This window comes from Globicephala melas, chromosome 6 (assembly GCF_963455315.2).
Source record: "Globicephala melas chromosome 6, mGloMel1.2, whole genome shotgun sequence".
Taxonomy (NCBI): domain Eukaryota; kingdom Metazoa; phylum Chordata; class Mammalia; order Artiodactyla; family Delphinidae; genus Globicephala; species Globicephala melas.
This window is the reverse complement of record NC_083319.1, coordinates 24,350,673-24,373,193: the sequence shown is the minus strand read 5'-3', so window position 1 is coordinate 24,373,193 and position 22,521 is coordinate 24,350,673. Positions and strand designations below refer to the sequence as shown.

Genomic DNA, 22,521 nt, shown 5'->3' with positions numbered 1-22,521 from the left:
GGGCCAGATTCACCCCCGGCTGCATTTCACCAGGAGGGCGAAGTGTTCTGCAAGGTGCTATTTTCCTGGCATCACCTCTGCGCCCAGAGCACAGTTTCGTCCCCGGCTCCCATAGAAACCCTCCCCACCCCCAGGACCCCACAGGCTATGAAGAGCAACTGAACAGCTGCGAACAGTGGTTATTAGCTCATTTGTTCCTAAAGGGTATATTTACTGGGTGGTTTTTTGTGGGTGTGGTGGAGGTTTGTTGTTTTAGTTTATTTTGGTTCTCAATATATATAATCTCTCCTAGACGCTAAGAGGAAAATGTAATTTTATTAGGGGAAAACAAACAAGCAAAAGAATCACTTCCTTAGAGAGCAAAGGAAAGAAACGTAACTCACAAGCCCCTGAGAATTAAAAACAAGACATGCTGACAGACATACTTTCAGCAACCCAGATGGAAGAGCCAGACATCTGACGCCCAGTGAATGGCACTGCAAGCAGCGTCTGCCATCAGAGGGCCAGGCTGAGCTTCCAGCCATGATACAATGGCCAGCTACGTTCTCCAGGACCTCGGGGTCCTTGGAGGTGTCTTGGGGCTGCCTGTGGGATGCGGGGGGTGGGTGAGCAGCAGGCGCCAGCCCTGCCCTCCCTGCTCGGTGTCACCCAGAGCAGTCCCGCTTTGGTCTGTTCTCTGTACTGGGCTTCCATGGCAGGTTTCTCCTAGTGGGCCAAAATCAAAAGCTACAAAATTTCGAAAAACACTTGATCTAGCCCGACCTCTTTGTTTTCAGATGAGAAAAAGGCCGCCCCAGAGCTGAGTTAAGAGAAATGCCAGGGCTGGGCGGGAGGCCTCCTGATGCCTCATCACTAACCCACTCCTCCACACGCCGCACTCTACCAACTGCCCAGGGCGTACAGCGCACCAAGATAGGCTGACCTCAAAGACCACCCTCCCCGGTAGCCTGAGACCTGTGCCTGGGATGACCAGAGACTAACCAGATGGGGCTACCAGTGGCTGGAGCTTGGACACAAGGGCCGAAACAATTACATAGTCTGGGATTCTCTAGCATGACAGCTGTCCACTGAGGTCGAAACTCACATAAGAAAACAACCGTTTCAGGGAGAGAAAGAGAAGTACACACCAGGTGGGACAGTGTCCTCTTGGGCAGCACACGAGACTCACCTGGGAGCTTTAAAACCACAGATGCCCAGGTCCTCACCCGGAGACTGATTCGATTAGCCTGGGGTGTGGCCTGGCTGAGGGTTTCAAAGCTCAACAGGTGATTCCAATGTCCAGGAAAGATCAAGGCCACCTGTGCTGGAGAAGGGGGTGGCCAACCACGCCCCATGGGCCGAACCTGGCCCACCTGCTTTTGTGAGTAAAGTTTAATCAGAACACGCCAGGAGTCGTTCATTTACATACTGTCTATGCTGCTTGCATGCTCCGGGGGCAGAGTGGAATGGTCCTGAGAGAGAGAGCAGAGCCTGCGATGTCTAAAATATTTACGACCAGGCACTTTACAAAAAAAGTTTGTTGACACCGGTGCTAGAGTTTCAGTCTTGTGACAAGTTCTCTTCCTACAGGAATTTCACTGGGCATTGATAAAGGTCTTCTACGTTGTATGACATGAAACCCGCACGTCACTGAGCGGATCCAGTTTTTGTTCTCGGGGAGCTTTTGCTCAAGAGCACGGCCTTTCTTTCCCATCACTGCCTGCAGTGCCGTTAGCACACTGTGCCACACACATTCCTATCACCTTTATCACCCACTGTTACAATACACAAAGCACAAAGCCACTCAAACAAAGCATCTGTGTTTTCCAAAAAAACAAACTGTCTTGGAACATTCTACTGTGTACTTATTGAAAGCCAGGCGGACGGTATAGCCAGGCAGCAGAAAAAGGGGGTGGAGAGGAAACCATCAGGTGCTTCACTCTGTGATTTAACTGTATTAAGGAAAAAGTCAACATTGCAAACAAATACAGTAATTCGAGAGCAGAGCCATACCCGGACTCTGGGGGCGCTTACCAGAACTGAGCTGCTATCATCGGGTTGCTTGCTTTAAGGGAAAAACAGAAAAGTATGACACCTTAGAGAGCTTTACCACTTTTTACCATTTTTACCACTTGTTACCAATGCTCAGGTTAGAGGTTCCTGTGATCTCAGAGCAGTCCCAACCCCAGGAGGCAGAATCTTCATCTTGGCTACCTCTCCTTTCTGGAGGAAAAGTAAATCACCTCCCGCTGTGCCCCACCCTCCAATTCACTCAGAACATGCTCACTGAGCTAGTTCCCAGGGCCAGGAGTCCTAGGAGGCAGAGACAGACAGTCCCTGCTCTCAAGGAGCTCACAGTCTTGACACAGACAGAGACAGAGGCGTGAAAGATCGAAGACAGGCTGAAATACAAGCAGTAACCTGTGCAGGGGAGCTCGGGGCAGACACCTCCGACTGGGTTCGGGGTGTGAGTCTGCGGAAGGGGCCATGGACAGAGGTAGAGCTTGTGTACCTAGACACCATTTTGTTTTTTGAAAAATGGAGCATGGAAAATCATTAATGGTTTCACAAAGATGCTGGAACTCTGGCTGGAGAAAATGTCAGTAAAATAAAGGCGGGAAAGAGGATGAAGACCAGGAAGGGAAGTGGAGGAGAAGCACGGAGCCTGGAGTCTGGAAGAGCTCTAAGGCCACCTCGGGGCATCAAGCACCCTCCCCTCGGCAGCAGCCATACCGCGGCGCCTTTCCCTTGGTGCCTGTACCCCTCCAAGGACTGGGCGCTCACTCTGTCAAGAGGGGGCACTATCTTTGGACGGCCCCACCAGCAAGTTCTTCCTTCGACTGGGGTGTTTCTGGGCAACTTTGACCCAACTGGCTACGTGCACAAGCATAATAATGCTCACCAGGGAGGTGAACACAGCCCTTGGGACAGAGAGCTTTCTCATCCCCCCACACCCCGGCCCCGCCCCATCACTCATCACTCCCAGTTCCTGCAACCAATCACCCTTCACGGACCTGTCACCCTCCCTGGACCCAGCCCCACCCTCTCAACCTCTGGTCTTTCTTGAAAGTGAGGCCACATTCCTTGGGCTCTGGGCAATTTTTTCCCCACGAAAGCAGCCAAGAATGGCTTTGGAGAGTTTCTGGCTGCCACGCTATTGTACCGTTGGTTCAAAAAGGAAGGAAACAGTGGGGAACACAAGGTTAAAGATTCTAGATGGGAAAGCACAGGTGCCAGGTCCCACAAAGGCCCACTAAGTCCTGAGTTATACAAGAAAAACATATGAAATGGCCAGTACAATGATATATGGGAGGGAACAAGAGTGGGGTGGGGAGGTGCAGAGGTCCTGCTATGAAAGAACAAGATAGTCCTGAATGGAGGAGCAATCAAGTGTGGACAAAGGAGAGCTAGGAGATGGGATCTGGAGGCCGGGTTTAAACAGAAACGAGCCCAGCTTGCTCATCTGCTGACTGAACCTGTAACTGGGTACCAGGCCTCATGCAGGTGTGAGGCCACAGTAGTAAATGACAGACGAAGCTCGGGGAGTTCGGGAAAGGGGTGGGGTGGGGAGGGCAAGCATCCTGGGGCCTGGCTAAATTCAAGGACACGGTGTGCTTGGATTGACTCTGGGCCCCGAGTCCAGTCTTTAATTAGTTCTGGTTCTGCTCTTAAGTGGTCAGAATTCTGGTTAGCGCAAGACTGATGTCCCCAATTGAAACTGGAAGATGGAGGGGAGAAGGGACTGTTCTTCCCTTCGAGACATGTCATCATCTTCCACGGGCAAGAAACATGTTTACCTATGATATCCCTAAGGTCCCAGGCCCAACAGAAGCAAAGAGGTACAAGAAAAGAAATATGGAAAAGGGGGATAAGGAAATGAACACATCCAATGGGAAAGACTAAAGACAGCTGGATGGTGAGAGTAGCCTGATTCCCACCAAGAGAAGCCCACTGGGGTTTTGTCAAAAGCTTCAGAATGACAGAGAACAGCAGACAGTTCCTTCACAAACCGCTTCGCCAAACTCCTTGGGGCTTATTAACCAACTTAACCGTGATGTAAAATTCCAAGACAGAACGAAAAGCACACCACCTTTGAATGTCGAATGTCTCCGGGACGGATAGCGTTTACTAGGCTTCCTCTCGAAGGTGCTGGTTCTCCGTAACCTGGCGCCATGTGTAGCCTGGTATTCCGTCCGGCCACTGGAAAGCAAACATTTCACTGCATGCTACCAATATCAGAATGTCAGTACATGATACGTATTTGGAAGTGAACTTTTATTTCCAAGAGCTCCAATGTAAATTTCAACTTATCTCAAACTCGTGTGGCAAAGACACACACTAAATTTAGCCTTCCGCTTGAAAATAAAATCACTGTTGCCAAATCCAGGCGGTATTATATTTCCGCCAAAGGACAAAACCTGCAATTTAGGTACCAGCCACTTGACTGCACAAAGCAAGCAGGTCTGAGTACTTGGAATATTTGACTAAGAACACTGATTCACACATAAAATACCTTTCCTAAAACGTATTAGGTAGGCATTTAACTCTTTTAAAAGGCTGTTATCAATGACCACTTAACTAAACCTTGGCTTTCCCTGCTATGCCAAGAAAAACACTGCTGCTTTCACCAAGGCTCTCCATCAACCCAACGTCCAGCTACAGCTTCCAGGAGGCAATGCTGTCTTTGTCTGATCTATCACTGCCTCATTCCAGCCACCCTCAGCTTATGATTTATCACATGGAAGGAGCCACTTGCCACCTGCTTTGACTGCCTCCAAGGGGCAAACTCATCTCCAAACTCCCTTCCTTCTCACGCTGGGCTGGACCAAGTCCCACGGGAAACCCTGCCTGGGCAACCTCAACAGTGCGGTCCTGCTCACTTGGAGCACAGCAGACGTCAGCACACCGTGCAACGTCTCTGCCAGGCTTCGCAGTTATGACATCTTCCTTCCGTCCTTCCTTCGCAAGACCCATGAGTCGATTCTTTCTCAGAAAGGACTTGGTCCCCCCCACTCCCCTCTGCAGCATTTAAAAATACATTCAAACCAAGCGATTCTTTAAACACAAGTGCACAGACGTTTCCGTGCACAGCAGAAAAATGTGAAATGAACAAATCGTTTGGCATCTTAAACAGAGTTCAAGGACGTGCCATGTGTGAGAAGAGGTTATGAAACCATGTGAAGTTTTAGATCTTGTAACAGCAATTCTCAGATCTGTAAACACGCCTCAGGAATCGACCCTGGGAGTGCATTTTAAATGCACATCCCCAGGCCTTGTTCATACAGCCACACGTGAGCCCCCATAGATTCTGATTACAAAGGCCTGAGATGTAGGTCCTAAATCCGCATTTTAAAAAAACACCCAGGGAGGTCTCGTGCACTTTGAGAGACATGGTCTTAGAAACGTAAGTAGAAATATATCGGAATAAACCTCTCTTTCTTCAGGGTCTTTTCAGATTCAAATATTCCTGAGCCCAGCCTGGGTCACTCACACACACAGTGACATCCGCTCTCATTCTTAATTGTCACCAAATTTCTTGATGTTTGCGTGTGACAGGCGATAGAGTAGTGGTTGAAATATAAGACATAAGACCCAGACAGCCTGGGGTTGAATCTCAGCTCTACCACTGACTGGCTGTGACTTTGGACAGATTCTATACCCACCCCCGGACCTAGTTCCCTTATTTGTACAATGGGTATAATCTGAGGGCCCATCTCATTAAGGCCATGGGGAGGATGACGAGTTGGTACATGAAAAGCCCTAGGGCAGTGTGGTCGACAGAGCTTTCCAAAACGACGCTCATGTTCTACATCAGCACGGCCCATCTCACTTGTACCGGGCACCTGAAGCGTGGTTAGTGAGACCAAGTACATTTTTAAATGTACTGAACATGAATTAATTTAGATAGCCACATGTAGCTCGCACCTACTGTATGAGACAGCACAGTTCCAGCTAAATGTCAGCTGTTAATAATTTTGTGATTATTAGCTTCATCTTATCCGTGAGGATGCGGAGGCTAGAAGAGCTCCGGCGACTCCACGAAAGGTCAGATGCTAAGAAAGAAGCAGGGGCAGGATGTCTAACCCAAGCCTCCAGATGCAGGTCCACTGCTCCTTTCACCAAAACATCACGGCTCCCCTCCTTCAAGACACATGACCGTGTTGTAAAGACGGTGCCTACCTGAACCTGAAGCGAGAGCCCAGTCTGATAAAGTCCGATCTGTTGGACTTGCTGTTTCCCGGCGTCCGCAGCCGGAAGAAGGCATGGTGCTCCACGGCGCACTTCCACAGATGCTTGCAGGTCCGGGCGCTGTCCAGGCGGAACACGAACGTGTGCTCCTGTTCCCGGCCCTCGGAGGTGAAGCACGGGGGTCCCGGTGAGCAGGGATTTGTAACACTGACTCAGGATGACTCACAGCAAGGCGGAGGGACGGAGGCAAGGCTTACCTGGTCATCGTCCTCCACCACCACCAGCGTCAATTTGCTCTTTTTAAAATCCATTTTGGTAATTTTGGGCCTGGCCAGAAAGAAAGCATTTTCAAAGCACAGTCTGCAGCAGCGCCGTCTACCCATCACACCGCCGTTTCCTTTCTACCGTTTAAGCTCAGATTTGCTCAAGGAATCACTCATTCACGTTAAGTGTGATTATCCAGAAGCGCCACTGCCATTTGTCAGACACCCACAAATGCAAGAGTACGTGTGTTTTAAAAATGAATCTGGGTGTTGCAAATATCCCTCGATAATCACCCATCACATATAATTCCACCACAAAATAGGAAAAGACATTTTTAATATAGGACAAAACTAAATTACCAAAAGAATAAGCCTATTTTGTTAGCTCCTTCAAAGATTAAAATGCCTGTCGGGGTCAGTCCAAGAGAATATTCACAGCCATCTCTTCCCTACAAATAAACGAAGGCACAGTCGGTAGAGGGTTCTAACAGGTCGTCACAGAGCAGAATGCAAAACAGTTTCCTCACCGCATTACTTAGTTTGCACATGTTTACACGTTTTTCAGTCACCGGGAAAACCAATTACTTAAACGCACACGGTTCTTACCCTCACAACGTGCATGTCTACCCCATACATTTCCAGCCACTTCGCTTTATTCAGATAGGAGAGTTCCGCCTGGGCAGGGCTCTTTCCCCTTAGAAAAACCAACGAGACACATGTGAACTGCAACGCGTACACCCACACAAGCCTGAAGGGCACGGCCACATGAAGGGGTGCTTGGGGCAATTAAAGGGATGAGGGCTACCGATTTACATCAACATGACACGACCTCCAAGAACAGACTGTTCACTGAGCGGAAAGAGGACAGAGCAGGGCTTCTAATAGGAACGCTTAGGGAGACGCCTCTGTGTGTGTAGATTCGTGCATGCGTGCGCGAAGGAGAAAGGCTGGAAGGATACACAGCCGGCTGCTCACCGCGGCTTCGTGCAGGAGGGAGCGTGGGTGCGGTGTGACAGGGACTGGGGCAAGACTCTACGCCCGCCCGCCCATTTCTACGTTGTTGTTTCAATGGGATACGAGAATGTGCTACTGTCACCTTCCATCTGCAAAGGAGCCAGAATGGCTGCGGGACCACGGGAAACCATGCTCGGTTTCTGAGTCAAGAGTGACTGGGCACAGGCAGCGTTTGGGGAAGATGGGCCGGGCGGGAGGAGAGGCGGTGGCCCTGTTATCCAGGCATAAAACTGCTAGACTAGGGTGACTAAGGGAGGAAAGAGGACAAAGCAAGAGAGAAGTGGCAGGGCTGGATTTAGCTGTGGTGACCACGTGTCCTGAAATACAACTCTGTACAACACATGGTCTCAAACATGAGTGTCCCTGTAAGCAACCCCAGGACACATTTCTAAAGGGTTTGCCCTAGCAGTCCAGGCCACGGACACAGCCCCAGGTGTGTGGGACCGGGTGGGTCAAGGCAGCACCCCTCTGCCTTGGTTAGGAGGCCGGGATGGCCATGGCGTCCCTGGCTATGCGACGAGCAAATCGGGACCAGGCCCTGTACTTCAGAGGAAGAAACAGGAGTATGGCTTAGTTTTTACTGTACATCTCTGGAAAGAGAGATGTCCTGTGGGCCTTTCAAAAACAGGACTGAAGCACGGGAGGGAAAGAAGTGAAGAGCTGGAGCTGCGATTTTATAGTCATCAACAGAGCCACTCTGCCGTGAGATAAAAGAGTCTGACAAATGCTTACAAATGACCAAATGCATACATCAGAATGTTAGATGGTAGCATCAAGGTACCTGCACTCTTTCCATCTCTGGAAGATATCAAATTCCATCGCTTCTGTCTGATTTGGAATGAACCGAAACTCAGACACAAGCTCTGGTGTATGTTCTGGAAGCTCGCACTCCCCAAGCTCGGCTGCAGGTTTCATAAAAGGGAGAAAACAGGAGACAGTGAATGCTTTTGGTTATTGCAGCACCAGGTCCAAAGGCACTTTGCCTACTGTAAACAGCACAGGTACCCCCTCCTGTATAACCAACTCCCCGCTTTCAGGAGGACTTAACTCCCACTCGGTCCCCACATGTACGTTCAGAGTTCCCATGAATCACTCCAGTGCGCTCCCCACTGGGCCATACACCATCATCTCAGTTATGACTGTCCCTCTCCCGACTATTTCTCTGGCCCAGGGAGGCCCTGATTACATTTCCCCCACAAAATCGTAGTGCCTGAATTTGCAATAAAAGGCAACTGCAGGCAATGGGGACCCACCCAGAAACATCCATGTAACAAGGCTCTCGTCAAGGGTAGGTCTGAACAGCACTCCAGAGTCTGCAGTGCTGGAGAGGACCAATCAAGAATTCGGTACAGGCAGAAATCAGGGAGAAAAAATCAGGCAGGAGGGAGAAGGAAGGAGTGAGGAGTGAGGGAGGAGGGGGTGAGAAGGCCCCGGGAGTAACTGCGGCAACTCAGGCAGAAGCTGGGAGGGAGCCGGCTGTGCAGAAAGGAGCAGCGGCCACGCAGGCGATCCCAGCAAAAAGCCCGAAGCCGCCGCTTGGTCCTGGCTCTTGCCCAGTGCCCCTGGGAATGCAGGGCCCGAGGACACAGGGGGCCCATTCCTCCAGGACATGAATGAGAAAGCTCACTCTCTCCACTCCCCCCACCCTGGCAGTGCAGGAGGCAGACCTCAGAAGGAAAAGGAATCCTCCAGGGGTTCCTCTGTACCTTGTTTGCTATGAACTCTAATTACCTCTGATACCTTGCCGCACAAAGTGTGGTCCGCAGACCAGCGGCGTGGGCCTGCTCACCATGCACAATCGCAGGCCCCACCCTGGATCTGCTGGAGCAAACCCACCACGTCCCCAGGAGGGTGGTGCACACGTTACTTTGAAAAGCACTGGTTTTCCGAATGCGCCAGAATTGCCTGGAGGGCTCGTTCGAACACACGTTGCTGGCCCCCATCCCCGGAGGTTCTAAATCCATAGGTCTGGAATAAGGCCTGAAAACCTGCATTTCTAACAAGTTCCCAGGGGATGCTGACGCAGCCGATGCAGTATGTTCCCAGGGAACACACTCTGAGAATCACTGCTTAACACGACATCCCACCGACCAGCCAGCAAATGACCGAACACCCCCAGTGACAGCAACTCACTATGGACCCAGCAGCCCTTTCCAGTGGCTTCTGAGCCCCAATCCCAGAGCCCACCTTTCAGGAAAGGGACTCCAGTTGGCTCGCAGGAGAAGAGGTTAAAATGTTCCTGTCCACACAGAGGAAGCGGCAATACCATACTCGGAGGGGTGGTGGGAGGACTGCAGGAGACGGTGTCTGACACAGGGCGGGGACCTAGTGACTGTCCCCTCACCTGACTGCAGCCCCTCATCTGCAGCTCTCAACTGGACGGCACCCCTGATACCACCAGGTGGTCTGGGTCAGGATGTGCAGCTGCTTGGCGCCTTGGGCAAAGTCACAGATGAAGATGGTGACATATTTGCCCAGAAAAGGTGAGGGCTGGGCTCCCAAGGCTGGGGGCCACGACTGACCTCTGACCAAGATGTCACCCTGAAGCTAGGGACCTAGCAAAGCTAGAAGGGCAGTCTGGGAAGAGATCTCCTGGATGTGAACCACATTGCACCCATGGGCCAAAGTGAGCCCTGTGTTTACTGGTGTGTCTGCACAAGACTGGGTTAATTGTGCATCTGACATCATCAAGCACAGGAGGGAGAAGCCAATGACGAGGTTCCCCCGAGACCAGGCAAAGGGGACACTTTGCTGCCTGCCTTCCAAGAACCTGCCGGCAAGAGGACACTTTGCTCAGTCTTTGAACTCTGCAGCCAGAGTCCCAGCTGTGAAGGGTGTGGGGCGTGGTGGAAACAGCTCAGAGGCAGGAGGGCTTGACTACCAACTTGACCATATACTACCTGTGTGACCTGGGCAAGTCACTTCACTGTCCTGGGTCTCTGATGCCTTATCCACAAAAGGGAAACTGACAAAGATGAAACAAGATCATGGACACACAACAAATGACTATCCCATTCTTCTCCTCCCTTCTTCTTCTTTGTGCCTGAAATAATTCCCAAAGCAACCATAAAATTAGTTCTCAAAGAGCAGAGCCTCCAAGCAGGGCCACTGCAACACAACTCATGAGGCATCAATTCAAGGACAACTGCCGCAAGACACGTATTCAAGGCTCAAGCACGGGAAGAAGTACACAAGCTTTCACTGTGCAAACCCACAGAGGCTCTTAGCGATCATAGTCCAAGGCAAACCGGCTTCTTTGCGGCTGAACTAGAAGCATTTACTGATGGGCTGGGGGGAGGAGGGGACACGGAGAGACAATGTGACATAAACTTCCCCATTTCTGTGTCCACATCTTCAGTTTGTCTTTGTACCTGACATAATGACTGCATCTTAAATTACACTAATGTTGTGGTTCCAACTCAGATAGGTAATTTCTCCAAGAAGGGCTCAAATGACAGCTGGTATTCTTGTCTGCCTCGGCGGCAGGGCAAGGCAAATGGTTCTCCTAGAGCTGGGTGATGCCTTCACCACTTGGGGGCAGGCAGGTGGTGACATCTGTGCCTCATCGTCGTCTAATCATTTAGGACGTGTGCCAATGCCCTTAGGAAGAAACTCTCAGGTGGACTGACGGCCCCAGGTCTGACATGGATGCTTTCATCCCATTAACTGCACCCTGCCATCTACTGCTGGGCCACCAAGCCTGACAGTATGACCTCCTGGCAGCTCAGAAACTCTAGGGTGGATGCAACTTGGCAAGCTGGTGAAATACAGATTGGTCAAAGTGGACAGTCCATTTCCAAGTTCCCCAAAGCCATAAGGACCATAAGGACCACTGTATCAGGAAAATATGGATGTGAAGCACTTAGCATTGTATTTAGCACAGACGGTTACCTCCAACACAAGTACCTTCAGACCACATGGGCAGACTGCCCTTCAGCCAAAGTCCATTGGGGGGGGGCTCTTCAATTTCATTCTGCACTTACTGAGCACCTATTATATGCCAAGCCCCCACTAGATAATAAGTACTAAAGTGGTAGATGGACCTAGAGTCTGTCATACACAGTGAAGTAAGTCAGGAAGAGAAAAACAAATACAGCATGCTAACGCATATATATGGAATCTAAAAAAAAAAAATGGTTCTGAAGAACCTAGGGGCAGGACAGGAATAAAGATGCAGATGTAGAGAATGGACTTGAGGACATGGGGCGGGGTTGGGGGTGGAAGGGTAAGCTGGGACGAAGTGAAAGAATAGCATGGACATATATGCACTACCAAATGTAAAATAGATAGCTAGTGGGAAGCAGCTGCATCGCACAGGGAGATCAGCTCGGTGCTCTGTGACCACCTAGAGGGGTGGGATAGGGAGGGTGGGAGGGAGACACAAGAGGGAGGGGATATGGGGATATATGTATACATATAGCTGATTCACTTTGTTATACAGCAGCAACTAACAAAACAACGTAAAGCAATTATACTCCAATAAAGATGTAAATATATATATATATATATATATATAAATGAAAAAAAATAAGCAGTAAAGGTGACTAAGGAATGGAAGTATCAGGGAATGGGAGTAACCTGGTCACTAAAAACCTTCTTTATAAGTACAAACATGACAGAAAGAATATATGTACTAAAATTACCAAGTAGAAAATCATACAAAAAAATTTGTGTATGAGTCTGATCAAAACTACATTTTAAAAACTCAAACTCATAGACAGAAACTCTACTTGTCTGTGGGTAGGACCGTAGGTTACTTTCTTCCTTCTACTTGTCTGATTGCTGTCCTGATATTCTATAATAAGCCTGTACTGATTTTATAATTTGAAAAGACTTAGATCAACTTTTAAAACTTGGTAAATACAAAAGTCAGAAGCCAAATCTTACTATGGCACTCAAAAATAGTTAGTAGTTATAAATGAATACATCATAATTCATTATCCCATAGAAGCCCTGATAAACGAGTCCGCAATATATGTCTATCCCACGCGCCGATGAAATTCCTTATATGCAGTTACACATTAGTATCCTTTTAATTAGTGCTGGCAACTTGAACAAGTGTTTCTTGCGCATGTTAAACTAAAAATCCACCAGTGCATCAGACAGATGGAACAGTCAACGCTGAGACACAGGCAACCCTCTTACCGTCCAATTCCCACCCACATGCTGATGACTCTCCCCTGTCAGTGCTTCCAGCCTGACCTGTCTGGTGGAGCCAGATCTCTACAGACTCAAGAAGCTCCCAGAGGCCCCACTGGCCCCTCTCAGCCAAGAGACCCTACACAGATGTCCCCCCACGGGAGCCCGACTCTTCTTCTAACCATTCACTGTCACCACCTCCCATCCTTGGTAGCAGCCTACGAGTCATCTCTGTCTCCTCTCTCAACACTGAGCCTAATGACCAGGTCCTTCTCCTTGTACCGCTGATGCTACTTTGGGGTGTGTGTTTAACGCCCAGCCTTAGTTTCGTTTTGTTACAGCTACACCTCCTCACTTCACCCCCAGCCCCAGTCTTGGTCTTGCCCCCATCCCTTCTCCCCATCACAATCACTGTGGCCTTTCTAAAATGCACGTCTGACCAGGCCTGCCTCCCGCTCAAGAGCCTTCAAAGACGCCGTGTTGACAGCATGAAGTTCATGCACTTTAAATGGGGTCGAGGTCACCCGCCGCTCCAGGTTTTTGAACTTGGCCCTCTGACACCAATCAACTGCTAGTGCCTCTCCACACTTTTCTACTTTGTGCCTTGGTTCCTCTGTTCATCTCCATCTACCCTTCCCCCGACAGGCCTCCACCTTCCAAGCCTCCTGCAGGGCTCTCTTCCTGAAGGAACCACAGTGTACTCTGTACGTACACACGGAGTATGTGATCCGGCCACGAGGCCCTCATGGGACTGAAAGCTACTTGGGGACGGAGACCAAACCAGAGCACTGTGCCTGGTACACAGGAGACCCTCATTTGTTGAAATGAAAAGCAACAACTTTAAAATGCTAATTACCACTAAGGAATAATGTACCTTGTAGGCAGAGAGCGGCTAACTCCACAGCTGTTTCATATGGGCATTTCAACCTTGGAAGGGAAAAAAAGAAAAGAAATTAACTGTAAATACGAACTTTAATATTCATAACTATACAAAATGTCAGTAACATCATTTCTCAGGAGGTAGTGATATTCAGATAATGATTTTTGTTCTCGGTGGTTTCTACTTTTGCTGTCTACATTAAAAACTGCGAACAAGCTGACTTACACTCCCTGTTTCCCAAAGTCAGCTCTCATCATATGGTGAAATAACCCCATCTAGGTATAGCTCCTCTCAACTCTAAGTAGAGTGGGCAATTTTACTGAATCTGGCAAGAACTGGGAAGTTTGGGAAACTGAATGAAAAGCCTTCCCTTTGCCTTATTATTTTTCAACTTATTTTATCTTGGTCTAGTACATGCATCTTTTGAAGCTGCCTTCACTCTCTCTTGAAACGAGGTCATAGTGTTACAAATAAACAGAAACCATATCTAAGATGGCCAGGACAGCTGGATACACTCAAGCAATCGAATAACTGAGGCACCGCCACAGAGGTGTATTACTACAAATCCAGTGATCTCATTCATATTTACTATTACAAATTTAGTTAGAAAAATAATAATGACACACATTGGCCTAGCACTTCATAGTTTTCAAAGCCTTTTCATATATGTATATTATCCAGTTTGGTCAATGCATCAAGTGTGTCAACCCCCTAGGATGGGGGTTGCCTGTGCTCCCCATTCCCACCTCAGAAATGAGGAACTGAGTGTTCAAGTGTCCTGGCCACAGACGGCCAGCTGGTAGAGGCAACGCTGGGGCCGCCAGAACACCATTCTGCTAGGAATGCAGTAAACCAGGCTGACGTGCACGTAAACTGCAAAGTACTGTACAAACGCGAGGCATCGCCACTAATGTGTTTCCAGACCAAAGACAATCACCAGTTAAGAGGCTCTTAGTATGAGAAGCACAGTATGGAGAGAGAGAGAGAGAAATACACACACAATCAAAGATCCGTATTGCATGGCTGAATAAGGCAAATGTATACACTGTACAATCTACTTGTTCTATAGTGTACATTCCACTAGGATTCTCATAGCACATGTTCTACAGAGAGCTTCCAAATTCGGAAATCACATTTTGAATCTCCTTCAGATTATATTCAAAATCAAAATGTATTCCTGTCAGTAATAGCAGGTATTGCTTTTTAGATTCAGTATATCTTAGTTTTTCATGTAACGGAAAATAGTCAATATGGCTGGTGAAAAAATGACACAACTGTAAAAGTTATGACTGCTGAAATCTCATATCCTTAAAATACATACTGCCTGTGAAACCAACCATTTCAGTGCCAGTGGTTCTTGCGCTCAACAATCGTTGTATAGCCAGAGGCCTAGTGTTTAAAGACCGTTTTTAAGAGAGGAAAAGGAAATGAGATGAGATGTCTAAACCTCTTTCTACTAGAATCAGAACATAACCTCTTTACATGACTTAAATGCAGATGGTGATGAGTGAGACTTTTGGATGGTCCAAAAACTTGTCAGTGTATACATACTAATAACGTATCTTGCTTACAAATACGACAAAAGCCGTTATGAATGGGGCAGTGATGTGATCAGGGAGAGAATTATTCCCAGATACACATCACTTAAGATATTAAATGCTCTTGGAAATGCTTCAAGCCATATAGTAATCACGTGAAATAAGATGATGATGACTGTGATCCAAGTATTAGACTCACTTTACAATGCCTGGTGTACTTTTTTTGAATTTTGAAAAGGGAACAAGCGTAAAGAGTTAAAAAAAAACACACACGGTGAACTATTTAGAAAATATACTATGATCTATCCTGAGTTAAGAGTTAGAACAAAAACATACTTACTTTCCTGAAAGAATGTCATGCCTGAGTTGTAAAACAAACAGGTACCTGACAAACATATACAAAAGTCAAAAGAGGGTAACTCTTCCCCAGCCACTTCCAGTCCCCAACTTCCCATCACAAATCCCACCCCACACACAGCCCGGAATTCCGCATTGTAAAAAGGGAGTCCAAATCAAATGAGAACTTGGGTGGAAGCATCTCCTCCTGTCTCCAGGAAGGCAGCCCAGAATCTAGCTAGGAAGGTGAGCGCATGGAGGAATTCGCAAGATACTTGGAGGATGGAACATGGAGCACTGCACAGTCCAATGACACCTCCACACACCCTTGGGGCTCCAGGAGAGAGAGAGACACACACACACACATGCACACGCACGCAGGGCTCACACGCAGCATGCAACGTGTCCAATCCAACAGGCAGGGTAGAGCCACTGCATTGGGCCCTCAGCCTGCCCACCAGCAGATTCCAGAAAGGCTGCAGCTGATTGTATCAAAAAATTTACAGCTGACTGTAGTTAGCAACCACTGGAGGCTTTTTTTCTGATGCAGTTTAACTGCAGACTCTGCCTTTGAAAAAACAAAGTACACGTGTGCACACACACACACACACACACACACACGAAACAAAAGTCCTGGAATTGGATGGCAGCTGGTCACAGGGGTAACGGAAAATGGGGAGGAAGGCAGCAAATAACACAAGTGCAGTTCACTGAAGTAAAAGATTAAGTAAGTGTTCTTTTTACCAGGAAGATGTGGGCATCAGAACCACTTACAGTGCTTTGTAAAAACCAAAGCTGCCCACGCTCCACTCCATACCTACAGAATGAGAAGCTTACACACAAGAGTGGTCCCCAGGAATCTGATTTGTTCAAAAGCCTCCCAGGTGTTTCTGATTCACAAACCCTGGTTAAGAATCACTGGCTCTGATGACAGCTAGAAGCAGCACACTTCATAAAGGACTCTAAAGAGAAACACTAGGATAATGTAATTTGTTTGAACTTTGAAAACAATGCACACGGTCACTCTCTGTGGAATGGATATAGGACAATGTGGGTGACGCAGACATGTGGGTGGTGGTGAAGGTTCTAGTACATTCCAGAATGTTACTACTTCTGAGAAGTGCTCAACCACCATTAAACTGAGTACTCACATCAAGGAGGACACACGCTGACGTGGCCAGAACTTCCAATTCCTATAGGAAAACCTAACCACAGAAGCCCCCAGGCCGCTCCCATGGGGGACATGGCGATAAAGTCGGTCTTTAAAGTATTACTTAGGGGGTCACCTCCAAGCCAGCGGCCACCACCATGCATCACCCAGAAGCTTACATGTCACCACAACTGTCCATCACAGACAATGACAAGGAGATTCTGGGGACATCAAAAGCAGCAGAAGGCTGAGTAGAGAATCTCACTGATAGAAGGGTGGCTGGAGGGAAAGTCCACACGTAAAATGTTCTTTAAGCCTCTTTTGCTTTGACGCTATTTCTGAAGTCTAAGAGACAGGCAAGGGCAGGCGCACTATAAAAGAAATTCGGTGGGGCGGAAAGATACCGTGACGGAATTCTAACAACTTTGATATTATAACCATCAAGGGAATATTTTGCAGTTGCTTAAAAAAATAAGGTGGCAATTTTGGAGGCAGAGATGCTCTTCTAATATCTGCCTTCTCTTTTTGTATCTGAGACAAAATTAAAGTGCCGTAGACCAACTAGCCAATCTACCCAAGGTCCAACAAAATAGGAACGTGACAAGAAAATAAATTTTAAAATTCTGATTCACTATGAAAAAGGTCCAGTCAAGCAAAGTGTGGATTTTCAACAGAATACAGAGATAAGCACACACAAAGTGCTAATAACAGTTGCTCGGAATATAAAGACAGCAGATGAAAGAGGCGACAAACCCACAGTTTAGAAGACCCGTGGATTGTAAGTAAGGCAGGTGCTACGCGGTGTGGGTGGGTAGGAGGATCTTGTTTTGCATCTTGTCCTACCTTGTAAACTCTTCACGAAGGTTGTTCGGTTCTGAAGAATAATATTTAACTCGAAAGTGCAAAGCATAAGCAGGTCCAACTAAGCATTTGCAGATGGAAGGTTGAAGATGTTTTTCCCCAATTTTGAAGATCACAGAATGGACAAAAGGAAAAACATGTTAAATCTATTAACATATCCACCACGGACTCTGGGAGGTAACAACGGAACATACAAAGCTAGTAAGTTCTTTTCAATACGAGTTTGGAAAACTAAAATGGACTTCGGTTTTGACAAAAGATAGTTTAGCTAGTAATCTCATTCTGGAAAAAAACCCTCATCATCTAGATGAATTACTAAGAGCTAACCCTTTACTTTCACCCCTGATTGCCAAGATACTCCAAAGTGATACTAACTTTTAACAAAATACTAAGTGGGCTAAAGGAAAGTGACACATAAACAGTCAAGTGTTCTGTAATCTAAAAATACTACGGTAGGGCTTCCCTGGTGGCGCAGTGGTTGAGAGTCCGCGTGCCGATGCAGGGGACACGGGTTCGTGCCCCGGTCCGGGAAGATCCCACATGCCGCAGAGCGGCTGGGCCCGTGAGCCATGGCCGCTGAGCCTGCGCGTCCGGAGCCTGTGCTCCGCAACAGGAGAGGCCACAACAATGAGAGGCCCGCGTACCACAAAAAAAAAAAAAACCTACGGTAAAAAAAACCCTTAAAAGTATTAAATTAAAAAAAATTACTCATACATAAACCACACTGAAGAAATCTGGTTACCACAACTATAAAATCAGAGAGCTGGACCAGACTGTCAAAGATCCTTCCTGCTCTCCCATTCTCTGAATCTACTTCATAACTCACGAGAAAATGAATGTCACAGGTATAAAGTCATGTTTCTGAACAGCATATTTATCAGTCCTCATTGGGAGAAGTGTCTGATTTCAAATGAGGGCTTAGTCTGTTTTTTCACATCTACTAAAAACTCTTATTCAAATTTTAAACTCTAATATTTAGCCAGCCTTAGGAAATTAAAAGTCATCCTTAAAATTGAATCCATTTGAAAATGCTCCCAAGTTCTAATGAAAATGTAATACCTCAAAACATTGGCAAAGGAGTTTACTCTCTGATAAAAGAAGGTAGTAAACTAAATTCTGCTTACTTACTTTTCATCTGCTTTTTTATGGGTTTGGAATGATCCAGCCAGTGCTGAAAGAAAGAAAAAAAGTTTTTCTTAGAAATAGTTCATCAGTAAGATTACACAGTCCCTTGGAGTTACCCTGCCCTACAACTCTTAGTAATTAAAACCAGGGATTGTACCAGATCACGAGCTCTTAGGCTGGGGATCTGCAAACAGCTTGGAATGGTATAAAAATACCTGTGCTACATGAAAAGATGCTCAACATCACTAATTATGAGACAAATACAAATCAAAACCACAACAAGGTATCACCTCACACGGGTCAGAATGGGCATCAACAAAAAGTCTACACATAATAAATGCTGGAGAGGATAAGGGAAAAGTGAACCCTCATATACTGCTGGTGGGAATGTAAATTGGAGCAGCCACTATGGAGAACAATACGGAGGTCCCTTAAAAAATGAAAAATAGAACCATTTGATCCAGCAATTCTACTCCTGGGTATATATCCAAAAAAACTGAAAACATTAATTCGAAAAGATACACACACCTCAATGTTCATAGCAGCACTATTTATAATAGCCAAGCCAAGTGCCCATCAGCAGATGACTGGTTTAAGAAGATGTGTGTGTGTGTGTGTGTGTAACAGACTATTATTTAGCCATAAAAAAGAATGAAATATTGCCATTTGCAGCAGCATGGATGGACCTAGAGATTATCATACGAAGTGAAGTAAGTCACAGAAAGACAACTATTACATGATATCACTTATATGTGGAATCTAAAAAATAATACAAATGAATCTATATACAAAATGTAAACAGACTCACAAAAATAGTAAACAAACTTATGGTTACCAAAGGGGGAAGGGGAGAGGGATAAATTAGGAGTTTGGGATTAAACTACAGATGCAAACTACTATACATAAACTAGATAAGCAACAAAGATTTACTGTATAGCACAGGGAACCATATTCAATATTTTGTAACAACCTATAATGGAAAATAATCTGAAAAAATATATATATATAACTGAATCACTTTGCTGTACACCTGAAACTAACACAACATTATAAATAAACTATACTTCAATTTAAAAAAAGAAAAAATATCTGTGCTTATGCACATTAAGAGCATTTCTCCTGGGGAGAGTTAGCTTTCCAAAGAGGTGCCTAAAATAACCTAACATCCTTTACCTCATTGATCTATAAAGTCCCTTCTAGTCAGCGGAGCCACCAACTGCCTTTTCCTTCTGAGTTTTCTCAAGTTACAACCAAGTCTCCGTTAATCTAGTAATGACTACAAGCCCCGCCGTCGAAAATCTCTGCTCATACACAGGTCTTGGCATTCTGTCGCCCTAAACTCTAAAATTTAAAACCAAAATTCATGACCCTTTAAATGACCCGCACTGAAGATGGAAAGACAGGAGGGGATTTGCCTGAGAGAATTCTGCTCTGGTCCATGAAGGCATTTCAACTTCCTCTAGTTTTCACCAGAAACACCACTTCAGTCTTATCCATCCAAGGAAACTGCAAAACCATTTCCCTCATTTAAACGTTCAAGTTGTTGACACTACAGTCCTGAGGAGCCTCAAGAGCTTGACTTCCATGGAAAGCAACATTTAGGAACATGAAACTGTGAGCCCCTCCAGGTGAACACGAGCCTCGAAGGGCAGGGACCACACACTCAATCATCTCTGAGTTTCCTGTGCCAAACACAGAGCCTGGCACCCAGCAGGCCCTTATCAGATGCTTGAGAAATACATGTTCAACATAATTTTTTAAATGAGGCAAATAGAGACCTTCCCATCCCTTTATGTAAATCCCATGCACGTGGAACATCGCTGTTAGAACAACACAGCCCGCAGCAGGTTTCTCACTAGCTGTTCAAAATCTGAGGCCATTCTGCTGACCGTCAAGATACTTGCAGAAGCAATCTAAACTGCACATTCTAATAATGAGAAAGGGTGGGACTAAGTGAGTACAGTGCACTCTACCACTCACCAAAGAGCCCACTCTGACTGTGTGGGAGGAGGGGGATAAGGAAACACAGAAGCAAATAAGAGATGAATTGTAATACCATAAGCTGGGAGCAGTGCAATGGGAGACCGTGGGCTCTGTCAACCCCACTCCCCAGCTAGGCAACCGTGTGATCAAAGCACCGGATCCCCATAGCCGGATGCCTATCTCAAAGGCTCGTGGACAGGATGCTTTATCTCACTGTTCATAGCTTTGAATGGAAAATGACCTAACTGTCCATCAATAAAGATGGATTAAAACAATGGCTCCTCCATATAATGAAATACTATTCAGCCTTTAAAACTATTTAGGCCTATATTTATTGACGTGGCAAGAGATCCACGGCACAATGTGAGATGGAAAAAAAAAGGCAGGTGGGATCCCTTTATAGAAAATTATTATTTCCTATCAACATGTCTAGAAGAATTTATAGAGGTTATTTCTGAATGTGGGACTGGGAATGACGTCTACTGTTTTTCTTTTTAAATTTTCTGCATAGTTTTTTTCCTTTGAACGGGAATATTATTTTCACGGTGTGGGGAGGTGGGCTGGGTTGCCAACTTCCATCATTCATTCATCACTTGCCTAGCGGGCAGTTTCTGATGATCAATTTGTATCATTAGAATTCAGTCTCACTGCTGCCCTCAACGAAGCTGGAAATGCTGGACCTTAGCCCCTGGGAGGACAGATAAAGACTTGATACAAACATAATATTTACCTTCCTGCCAAAGTAAGTATCATGCTAATGGCTTGGCTAAACCTGTTCTTCGCCTCACTTTCAAATCAATTTATTCTTAGCAGGCAAGGAAAGTTCTCCCTGCAACCAGCCTTCTAATCTTATTAGCCCCAGAGGCTCAGAGATTAAAGGAGCTTGTCCCATCTCTTTCCCTTCTCAAGTCTCCTTATTGTATTTGGAATAGAACAAACTTCAGCCCACTGTTCCTCTCCCTCTACTGTCAAACTCTAATCTTGATCCAGGCCCAACCTGTGTCATTTCCTCAGCTGTGGTTTTCAACCCTGGCTGTGTGTTTCAATCATAAATGCCCAGGTCCCACCCAAGATCATTAAACAGAATCTCAGATCGTTAGTGTTTTTTAAAGGCCCCCAGGGTCCCATTAAATATTTAGTGTTGAAGTTTTCCTGCATCCTCTCCTACCCAAGAATATGTCCTAATAATGATCCTGGGGAAATATCCACGACCCCTTCTGAAAACTGCTGTCTAAAATCTCAAGCAATTTCAGGGTTTATTAGCCAGATGTCTACAACCCGTGTTAACTGACAGGCAGATCATGGCTAGATGCTCCTCCTGGACAGCAGACGCCTTTCCCTCTGACCACACTGCTAAAGAAGCCCCCCTATCAGGGACTTCCCTGGCGGTCCAGTGGTTAAGACTTCACCTTCCAATGCAGGGGTGTGGGTTCGATCCCTGGTCGGGGAGATAAGATCCCACGTGCCTTGCGGCCAAAAAAACCCCAAAACATAAGCAGTATTGTAACAAATTCAGTGAAGACTTTAAAAATGGTCCGCATCAAAAAAAAAAAAAAATCTAAAAACAAAGAAGCCCCCTTATCCATGAGTGCTGGCCTCCATCCTTCCCGCCTAGCCACCAGCCACAGAGCCCCGCACAGAGCAGGACCCGCCAGGATTGAGGCCTGTGAAAAGTCTGGGGCTCACAAAGCCGAGAAGAGAATCAGAAACGGCTCCATTTAAAGAGCTCCTTGACCCTGTGGTGTTCAGATCAGGTTTGCTCATCTGCATCAGAGGTGCTAAGAAATCCAGTCACAAGCCTAAAATAAGAGATGATAAAATCTATCTTGTATCCAACCAGCTCAAAATGACCCGACTTTTCTTCTTAGCTGTAGGAGCTGACCAGACTCGGATCACTCATGCTTAATCCCATAAGACCACCCTGGGACTTGAAGACGCTGGGGGCACTCAGGCCCCATGTGGCATTTAATAAATTATATCCTATACTTGGCTTGAAGCCCTATTCAGCAGCAGCAGGACCTGTCTTGGATGTTCACCTGCATTCGACTAAGTACGGCCAGGCCG

The 22,521-nt window shown here is 46.6% G+C and overlaps 1 protein-coding gene across 4 annotated transcripts in view; it reads right to left on the bottom strand.

Annotated features, from left to right (window-relative positions):
- The window catches only part of EPB41L4B (erythrocyte membrane protein band 4.1 like 4B), a 144,030-nt gene that overhangs the window by 73,174 nt on the left and 48,335 nt on the right, over window positions 1-22,521 (bottom strand). For all 4 annotated transcript variants that reach the window (XM_060300650.2, XM_030859072.3, XM_030859074.3 and 1 more), the window contains exons 3-13: window positions 18,478-18,520; window positions 17,332-17,410; window positions 15,343-15,387; window positions 13,459-13,511; window positions 8,227-8,347; window positions 7,038-7,125; window positions 6,792-6,880; window positions 6,426-6,495; window positions 6,160-6,329; window positions 4,070-4,179; window positions 2,014-2,044 (exon numbers count right to left, since the gene is read on the bottom strand). In XM_060300650.2, coding sequence (XP_060156633.1) covers window positions 2,014-2,044; window positions 4,070-4,179; window positions 6,160-6,329; window positions 6,426-6,495; window positions 6,792-6,880; window positions 7,038-7,125; window positions 8,227-8,347; window positions 13,459-13,511; window positions 15,343-15,387; window positions 17,332-17,410; window positions 18,478-18,520 — 899 coding nt within the window. The remainder of the gene's footprint in view (window positions 1-2,013; window positions 2,045-4,069; window positions 4,180-6,159; window positions 6,330-6,425; window positions 6,496-6,791; window positions 6,881-7,037; window positions 7,126-8,226; window positions 8,348-13,458; window positions 13,512-15,342; window positions 15,388-17,331; window positions 17,411-18,477; window positions 18,521-22,521) is intronic.